Genomic DNA, 9,898 nt, shown 5'->3' with positions numbered 1-9,898 from the left:
TCATTGTATTTTTTTCACGTCTACGATTTTTTCTTTCCGTTTATTGCCGAGTCTACACATTTCGATTGACATTTTTATCTCGATTGATAATAATTATAAATACCATTTTTTTATATTAAAAAAAAAACCAAAAGAGAGAGATCGTAGAGGAAGTCGAGAAATGGATTTGGCAGCAAAAGGAAACGATTTCGAGAAGAAAGCAGAGAAGAAATTGAACGGTTGGGGTATTTTCGGTTCCAAATATGAAGACGCCGCCGATCTCTTCGACAAAGCTGCCAATAATTTCAAGCTCGCTAAATCCTGTATCGCTTCATTTCCCCCTTTTCTTCTTCTTTTTCTCTTTTCAAATTCATTTTCCTTTCTTTATTTATTTAGGATCTTGCTACATCATCTCAGCTTATGATTTTATTTATTTGCTTCTGTATTTCTGATCATTTGTTGCTTTCGCGACTGAATCGCTTTTTTTCCTTGGTTTGAGCAGTTATAGTGGATTAATTTTATTTGGATTTTTTGTATCTTAATTCGTAAGGTTTGGTTAAAAATGGATTAGGACTTGCATTTTTTTATTGTTTTGATTGGATTATAGTCAAAGTTTATCAATTAAATGATCACTTAACAAACATGTAAAGTTGTGCTATATCCTCAATTAGTTTTGTTTGTGGTAGGCTTGTACAATCGGTTGCTCATTTTTTCCGGTTATTATGTTTCAGGGGAAAAAGCTGGATCGACGTATGTCAAGCTGGGACAGTGTCATTTGAAGGTGTCTCTGTATGATTGAATTAGGCACTGAATTTTATCAAATCTCACTTCTTTCCCTGACGTTGTTATTATCTTATGTTTTTTTTTTTTTTGGTAGTTGGATAGCAAACATGAAGCTGCCTCGGCTTATGTTGATGCTGCTCATTGTTACAAGAAAACATCAACTACTGGTATGCACTAGTGCTTGCTTTCCTACACAATTATTTAATTCAAGGCATGAATTTATTGCAAATATAACTCACGTCATTGTTAGTGTGCCTTTTTTACATGTGTACGCTACTGTAAGGGTATTAATATAAGTTACCAATATGTAATGGGGTTGTATCCGCCTTCCCCCATCTTGTGTTCCTTGCATGCATCACCTCATCTGTGGAGCTTCTCCTTGTGCAGAGGCAATATCTTGCTTAGCTCAGGCCGTGGATATGCTTTGTGATATTGGAAGGATCAGTATGGCTGCAAGATATTTCAAGGTATACTCTTTTTACCAGCGTTTTTTTGTGTACTATTTGTTGTTTTTACTTTTCTCTTTGTATCAGTTTTGGTATTTAGGCATTTGTTTTTTCTTTTTGAGAAGAATTTCTGATTGACAAACTCTACATGTATAAAATATCCTGATTTATTGTTTTGGGCTTCACTGTGTTAGTCATCTGCAACATTATTAAGCTTCAAGAATTTGATAGCATGCAACTCTAATGGTATACTAGGGATACTTTTGTAAAAAATTTTAGGGATCTGTGTTGTTCTAATTTCTTATAGATATTCAAGAACCTGGAACTGCCTTTAACTGTGCAGGAAATTGCTGAGTTGTACGAGTCAGATGCAAATATTGAAAAATCTATGGAATATTATGATAAGGCTGCTGATTTCTTCCAAAATGAAGATGTAACAACTTCTGCCAACCAATGCAAGCAGAAAGTGGCAGAATTTGCTGCTCAGCTCGAAAAGTAAGGGTGTTGTTTTCTTTTTTGGTGTATATTTGTTTTTTTGTGTTTGGATGCTCTTACATGCACTCTAAGATGTTTCATATTTGTCTTTTTTGTCCACATTGAATGTTGCTGCATTGGTTGCTTGGTATGACAGCTAGTATTAAACATTAATAATTTAGAGTAAAGTGATGTCAATTTGGGCACACTGCTAAATCATGGAGTGCTGGACAAGCTTAATAAACTAAGATATGAACGATCATCTCCATTAAGTGTTTTCTATATTCTCATAAAACAACTGTATTTGGCTTTTTGTACGTGCATTTGGAAATGTTGACATTCTATTACAACCCATAGCTGATCACATTCTTGCCCCTAGTATACATTTTTGAAACAAGGAAAATGGGCATGATAACAAAAGAGAAAAGGCCAAATTATTTCAACTGTCTAGACTGTATATTAGCATGGCTTTTAGAGATTTGACTAACTTTCTGGTGATTTGTCCAGATACCAGACTTCAATTGACATTTACGAAGAGATAGCTCGACAATCACTTAAAAATAATTTACTGAAGTATGGAGTCAAAGGTCATCTTCTTAATGCTGGCATTTGCCATCTCTGCAAAGGCGATGTTGTTGCAATTACCAATGCATTAGAGCGATATCAGGTCTTAAGTTTGGCTTCACATTTGCACCTGGATGATTTACCATACAGCTTGGATTGAATCAATGAAACTTAAATTTCTGTTGCAGGAGATGGATCCAACTTTTTCAGGAACTCGTGAATATAAACTGCTTGTGGTATGTTATGTATAACCTGGAAAACTTTTGTTGGTCTTAATATGTTTCTTTTATAGCAATTTCCTTGGAAATGGTCGATTGCTTCCATTTTTTCTGTTGGTTTTGAATGCGCATATATATATATATATATGTATTGCTTTTTTTGTTATGAGACTGTTAAGTGTTAAACATCCAATCTACCTTCTTTATGCATGATGCTGACATTGATATATGCAGACTATAGACAAAAACTCTCATATACAATTATTCATTTGTGTGTATCCACATATTCATATATGAAATCTGAATCAACCCCCCTCCCCCCCAACACACACACACCGATGCCACCTCCTTTTCTGTCTCTATTGTCCCCTCTTTTGGGATGTAATGATAGAATGTCTATGAGCAATCACATTTTTTGGTGGCAGGATATTGCTGCTGCCATTGATGAGGAAGATATTGCAAAATTCACTGATGTTGTCAAGGAATTTGATAGCATGACACCACTGGTACATCTCTCCTTATAATCCTTAAGTGCTTCACGCTTGAATTTTTTTTGAAAAAAAGCAATTCTAGGGATAGGTAAATTTCTTCTGTATTTAGAACTTTTACTAGAAAATCTGTGGATGCATGTAACTTTGCACATGAAGTATTCTATCTGTTGTACTCATCAAGGGTTCTATATCTGCTCCTATTGTTACTTTTTCACTGTCTCGGTCATACATCCCTGTCACCAAGTGAAGAAGTGAACCACTGAACTACACAGCCACCTATTAACCTCTCACTATTTGCATCTTTTGTATATCTGATACCTTGATATCTAGTTTCTCAATCTGCTGATGATGGCATTCTTTGCCTTATTTGCTGTGCAGGATTCCTGGAAGACAACCCTTCTATTGAGGGTGAAAGAGAAGCTGAAAGCTAAAGAACTAGAGGAGGATGACCTCACCTAAGCTTTAGGTTTCAAACATATGTTGTCTCGGTTTCTCACTGATAATTGCCCTGTACTGTGATGTGTGTCCAGTTGCACACGTTCACAAGGCGTTCTATTACTAAGTATATTTGGTTTGGGTTTTACTTGTGTGTGTTTATGGTGTTCTTTTGCGTCACGTGGTTCCCCCACGAACTTCAAAGGAGAAAGGGATTTGCGGAGGATAAAATCAAATTTCTTCAGTCAAACCCTTGTGGTCTCGCCCATTTGGCGGGTTTACGACAAGAAAAGAAGCTGTTTAGCTTCTTTAGTCAATGTAGTTTAGTTGTCTCACTCATCCCATACGTGGATGTGAGAGGCAATTACGATTGTTGAGTTTGCCAATCCCTTCTCCCAACATTCACATAGGATTGGAGAAATAAACAGAGGAGGTCTAAATATAGCTGTTTGTTTTGGATTGATTCACCTATCATTATATTATATTCTGGCGAGATTTTACTTTGATTTTCTGGTCACGTCTGCACATCATCATCGAGAGCTAAATGAACCAATGAACTGCACTGTGTTTAAGTGCTGTACTTGATTGGTCGCTAATGCAGCAATGAACAGCACGGTTAGATCAGGTGGAGCTCGCTGGAGATTCGGAGGTTGAAGACTTGAACAACCGAACTCTGTCCTTTGTTTTGAGTTTTCAATCGTTGGAATCGATCCGCTGGATACTTTCAAAATTGAAGTTCTAAAATCTAAGTAGGCGTAGAGCTATCTCGGTTTTAGAATGGAAAGAACAAATTTTAGATTTACAGAATTCTAGGCTGGTCTCTAGCACGTCTATCATATAAAATAAGCCTAATTGAGATAGCAGATTCAAGTCCAGAACTGGTTCAGGCTCCATTTTGGGGCTAATGGTGTTTTGCGGTGAATTTTGTATTTTATATTATATATTTTTCTTATAACAAATGAGTAATAAATTATCATATGTTTCAACAAATCATTCTTAGAGATATAGATAATATATAAAAAGTTAGGAGAGTTAAAGCTAATCAATTGAACATCACCTAGTAGAATATCTAAAATAATATTTATTATTTCATCTATATCATGAAATAAGAAGTTCAACGAAAACAATTCTTGAAATGACAATTTACAAGAAGACGTAAATCTTTAGATATGCTAAAACAAAGAGATTGTTAATAGCATCTCTAAGGAGAGAGATAGCTTTTTTGTTTATATATATTTTAATGGTAAAAAAGTTATCTAGAATATCTAATTATAATTAAATATATTTAGTATATAAATATTTTAATAATATAATATAACCTGATCGTTTGACAGATCTAAATTCGACTCGAAAGAATTTTAATCATCCAAATATTAAATTAATTAGTACTGATAACAGCTCAAATTTTGAGAGTGGTAATGACTTCAGTTAAAGCCCAGGTTACCTCTTCAAATTTCAGCATCTAGAAGGACACTATTAAACAATGAAAACCCACAGGGAAAGTCTCAAGACAGCTTACTTTCCCTTCCCAATAGGATAAACTTTCTTAAATTTGGTTATGCATCTGCCAAATTCAGGCAGTTAGCACAGGAGAGAGACGACTTTTCACGTTCAGTGACATCTTCGAGTAGCCATGGTCTTCGAGAATGCATTAATGGAGTTTTTGCATGGAGGATTCTTTGCTCATGAAAATGGGCAAAGAATGGATCCAGAACCCAATGAACACGGCCCTTTTTGTGTGGATCGTGTGTGTTGCTATCTCAGGTGCAATTTTGTTCCTAGTCATGACTGGGATGTTGGACCATGCACTACCTAAGAAGTCCCAGAGAGATGCATGGTTTGAAGTCAATAATCAAATTCTCAACGCGCTCTCTGCTCTCATGTGTCTGTACCAACACCCAAAGCGGTTTTATGACCTTGTACTTCTCTGTAGATGGAATCCAAAAGACATTTCTAGACTCGGAAAGATTTACTGCATGAATGGGACTTATAAGCCTCATGAGTGGGCGCGTATGATGGTGGTGGCGGCGGCTTTAGTCAATCGTAACTGTTTTGCTCAATATGCACTTTGTGGTCTTAACTTAGGATATAGGAGATCAGAGAGACCAGCCATAGGAGTTGGGATATGCATTTCTGTTGCAATAGCTGCACCTGCAGCTGCTGGTGTATACTCCATTCTTAGTCCCCTTGGGAAGGATTACGAGTCTGAAATAGACGAGGAAGCACAGATGCAGATTTCCGCTGGTGAAAGGCCAGAGAAGTTGAGGCCAAATTCATTAGAGATGAACAAAGAATTCTTGAGACTAGACCACAGTGGAGTGGAGGGATGCTTGATTTTTGGGATGATATTTCTATAGCATATCTATCGCTTTTCTGCTCTTTTTGTGTAGAAAGAATTCATAATCATCCGGAATATGGAAAGACTCGGACTTGGGAACATGTATGTTCACATTTTAACTTGTCACCACTTTTGCTTGGCCCCTTTCTGGATTTTCACCATGGCTGCTGTTAATATTGATAATGAGACTGTCAGAGAAGCACTAGGCATTACTGGAATTATTCTTTGTGCATTTGGATTACTATACGGTGGCTTTTGGAGGATTCAAAAGAGAAAGAGATTCAATTTGCTAGCTTACACATTTTGCTTTGGTGAGCCAGCTGTTTCTGATTGCACTTTGTGGTTATGTTGTTGTTGGTGCTCTCTTGCTCAGGAAGTTCGAGCTAGGAATTCTTATGATATTGTCGAAGATAAGTTCTGTCAGAAGCAAATGGACTGCAGTAACAAGATGCCACACATTCACCTTTCCCTGCAAACTTGGAAACAACTCTAACCCATCCAAGTTTACGATATCTAATTCTCCAAGCCCGAGCACGGTTTCAAAGGGGTATAACACGCCTAGTAGGCAGCTTCTTATGGTGAAAGAAGAGTCTTCTAGAGGAGTTAAGGATGAAACTATGACTCCACCTGCTCCATCACTGATAGAAAGAGAAGCCAATTCAGCTGGAAAAGAACATATATAGCATTTTTATTTTGTAATTAATTGACGAGGTGGGTTTTGAAAACTATTACATGAATTGTTCGTGTAGTATGTTGAAATGCAATAGATACCCCCCTCCCCCCTCTCTCTCTCTGTCTTTTACATGCAAGTTTGCCTCGTACAAGTGTTTTTATTCTGAACACCATTGCTTTTGATATGGCTTCAAAATCTTGTCCATAGTTTGATCAAACTTGGAAGAAAATATTTCCAAAAACAATTATTTTCTGATAGCAACGGTCTACAAAGTTGTGACTAGGTTCTTTGAAATGAAATGACATCTATGTGCTTCATTTGATTGCAACTTTCTACGTTTTTAGACCGGGATTCCGTGACCCAGCATTTTTTTTCCCGATGAGTTGCTTGTGCAATACTTGGTCTGCTTAATTTGTTTGCTGGCGGCTTGTGTTAGATTTACTAAAGGGATGCGCTTCATTATACTTGCTCCATGCTGTCTCCTGACAAAGCGATTCCCTGATGATGAAAGTTAGATAGCAAAAGAGATACATTTGGGGGGGGAGGGGGGTCTTCGTAGTAATTTATCAATTTACATCTGTGATTGCTACTTCGACGGAGATTTTTGTTTTTCATTTGTCTTCTTTACAATTCATACTCTAAGTAACGCCAGTCTTCTTGGACACTGATAGGAAGTCCAACTGTGTAGCAGGAATTGTTCAGTTACTTGTTTGAGACTGTAACCGCGTGTTTAGTGTTCCTAAGGAGATATTTAATGTTAGAGCTATTCCTTTTCATTATTGCATAGCACACACTGACACACATGAATATACATGGAGAGGGAGAGTAGTGGTTACTTTGTCATATAATCACAGGGGTCATTAAATTATCGGTGGTATTGGTTTCTCGCATGGGTGACGATTGCGGCCAAGATTCCATTATGTGCCTGTAATGGGGCATGTTAAGCAATATTATGAACCTGTAATGCCATTAGAGTCAAGAGTACACTGCTCACTTTATTATTGACGTCGATAACTTGCATTCAAAGTGATCACGGCCGTGCACCTGTAAGACCAGCTTTTTCATTGAGTGGTATTCCCTACACAGAGAACCGGACTCAGACTGCATAATCCTAGTTCATAATTCTGCTGTGAGCATTCTGCTTTGCAAATTTAAGATCGTTTATATGATGTGTTATGTCCTGTCCATTCCCAGAAAATTATAGCAGTGGGACTATCTCTATGCTTGAGGACCTTGTGGAGAACACTAGCTAGAGAGGGTTTCGCTAGGTCTGTTTGGCTGGAAATTGATGCTATTGTAACTCCAGGTCTCTTTCCATTCTGCAGAGTACAGACCTGTTCACCACCAATTTTTTAATTGCCATAAGAACATTATGTGCGGTCCCCTTTAATGGTAATGCCTTGACATTACATGAAAAGAACAGGAAATCGTTTGGTGTTTAAGCTCCTCTTAACATAATACTATAGAGTAAGAAAGGTAGTGTCACGGTGGTCAAATGAAATTCATACCGAAAGGGGAAGCTGAATTTTATATGAGGTGTATGATTGTGGTTTCAAACTCTTCTTTGATGACAGAAAGTGGACTCCATGTAAAATATTTCTTTAGAAGAATGATTTTTTCAGAAAAACTTTTAATTTCCGAGATGAAGTCACCTGCAATTGATTTCGGAAAGGTGATTGAGAAAAGAAAGACATTATTTGAATCAAGAACCCCCACTGTCTTATAGAATATTATACCATGCTTGTCCTAACCGAACATAGGAACATAGTGTGCTTGTTAGTGTTACGTGGGTGGTTCAATGATTAAAGGAAAGAAACCTATCGCTTTTGTCACTCACACTAACTTTCTTGTTGTTTAACTGGTTATTGCTTGCTTCTTGAATCTTGTCCCTCGCTGAAAAGGGTCATTTCTTGAATGACTATGTTAAATCCACCCCATGAATGCATGAGCAGACAGTAACAGAGAAAGATAACCAAAGCACGCGTTGGTTCTTGTTTCAAACTTTTCATATTTTACTCCGTTGTCTGTTTTGCTTTTGATTTTTCTGTTATGTTGCATATGTATTGTGTACGCGTGTGTTGCCATGCAGGAAAGCCGGTGTAATGGAGTAGTAGGCTGATCGGTCACACAAATTGACAACAAGATCCGGTGAAGGTTATATCAGCAGAACACGTACTACAAATTAGCTTTTTGATGATGGTATACGAGGAGAATGGCCGGAGGTCAGTACAGGAAAGGCTACCGGAAGCTCTTCATGGCTCCACACGTATTCGAAAGGGCATCACTGCTTTTTTGTCTCAGGCTAACAGGATGGTAGGGGCAAGTAGCAAGCACCAACCAGGTCTCTGCTTTCACTAATTAAGGGTGACTTCCCACAGTGCAACACTAATTTCTCGATCCCGGGAAAGGGATTTTGATTATAAGCACGTATATTTCCAAGGTTGCAAATTGTACAGATCATGTCAATACATCTAAATCAGCAATAAAGTGTGAATCTTCAAAAGTGAAGATCATTTTGCGTTTTTATCATTTACTTTTTGAAGTAATTTTTCTCGGGGATATATCAAAATAATTGACATGATATAGCAAAACCTGTTGGAACAAGAACACCCACTTGGACATTTTCTACTCTAATCCTGTTCTTTGAAAGCGATTTGAGTTTTTAAGGACTGGAACATGTATATAATATAAAATCTGGCCTCTTAATCTCAATCCTAAAAAAAACCATTAGGGTCACTCGTGACAGTTGTGCATGCTGTCTCCAGTCTAGCGCCGCGGTTTTTTTTATTGGAGTGTTTATAATAATTTTAATTTAAAAATATAAAATAATATATATTTTTTTTTAAAAAAATTATTTTAATATTAAAATATCAAAACAACGTTGTATTCCCTAAAAGCATCTAGCCTCTGTTAAGTTAATGTAGAAGACGAAAAAGCCTTTGTTGTCGTCGATTTACTGGCTATGGACCCTATTTTCTTTATGGAGAAGGGTGGTTTGCCCTTGGAAAAGGCATTGAACAGTGATGCACGTATTCCTCAAAGCATTTTGCTTGAGTTTTTTTTTTTTTAGTTTAACGTGGGTGTTCGGGCCAGTTTGTGCGTACCTCAACTAATTCCACAGGCCCTGAAGTTAACGACCATGTAAGTCTCCAGTAGCCATCATATGAGCAATTTAGAGCTCGAACCTGAGACCACAAAAAAAAAACAAATCTCTTGATCCCAAGCTCTTACCACTGCACCATCATCTAAATAGTTTGCTTGAGCTTTCTTTTCATTATAGGGAGGTGTCTTTTTCAAGGATGGGCAAATCAAAGTGCAATGCTCTCTCTATCAAGCTCTTCACATCTCCCATTATGTGCTAAACAGTTGATAATATAAAATCATGAAAAAAAATAATAATAATTTCAAACAGTTGATAAGATAATAATCAAATTAAATTAATCATAGCCATTTTTCAGTGCCTTTTTCAAAATCCATTTCTCACAAACTACTGAAAA

The 9,898-nt window shown here is 37.0% G+C and overlaps 1 protein-coding gene and 1 pseudogene across 1 annotated transcript; both read left to right on the top strand.

The window, feature by feature from the left end:
* Positions 1 to 3,896, top strand: LOC118055894 (alpha-soluble NSF attachment protein 2). The gene is made up of 9 exons (XM_035067920.2): positions 1 to 302; positions 711 to 760; positions 857 to 929; positions 1,150 to 1,229; positions 1,552 to 1,703; positions 2,190 to 2,349; positions 2,435 to 2,482; positions 2,890 to 2,970; positions 3,334 to 3,896. The coding sequence occupies exons 1-9, from the start codon at positions 161 to 163 to the stop codon at positions 3,412 to 3,414; spliced, it is 867 nt and encodes a 288-aa protein (XP_034923811.1). The 5' UTR covers positions 1 to 160; the 3' UTR covers positions 3,415 to 3,896.
* A 97-nt stretch (positions 3,897 to 3,993) lies between these two features.
* Positions 3,994 to 6,500, top strand: LOC118055879 (uncharacterized; annotated as a pseudogene).
* Positions 6,501 to 9,898: the final 3,398 nt, after the last annotated feature.

The sequence above is a fragment of the Populus alba genome, chromosome 8 (assembly GCF_005239225.2).
Source record: "Populus alba chromosome 8, ASM523922v2, whole genome shotgun sequence".
NCBI classification, from domain to species: domain Eukaryota; kingdom Viridiplantae; phylum Streptophyta; class Magnoliopsida; order Malpighiales; family Salicaceae; genus Populus; species Populus alba.
Note: the sequence above shows the minus strand (reverse complement) of the source record. Positions and strands in the feature narration are given on the sequence as shown.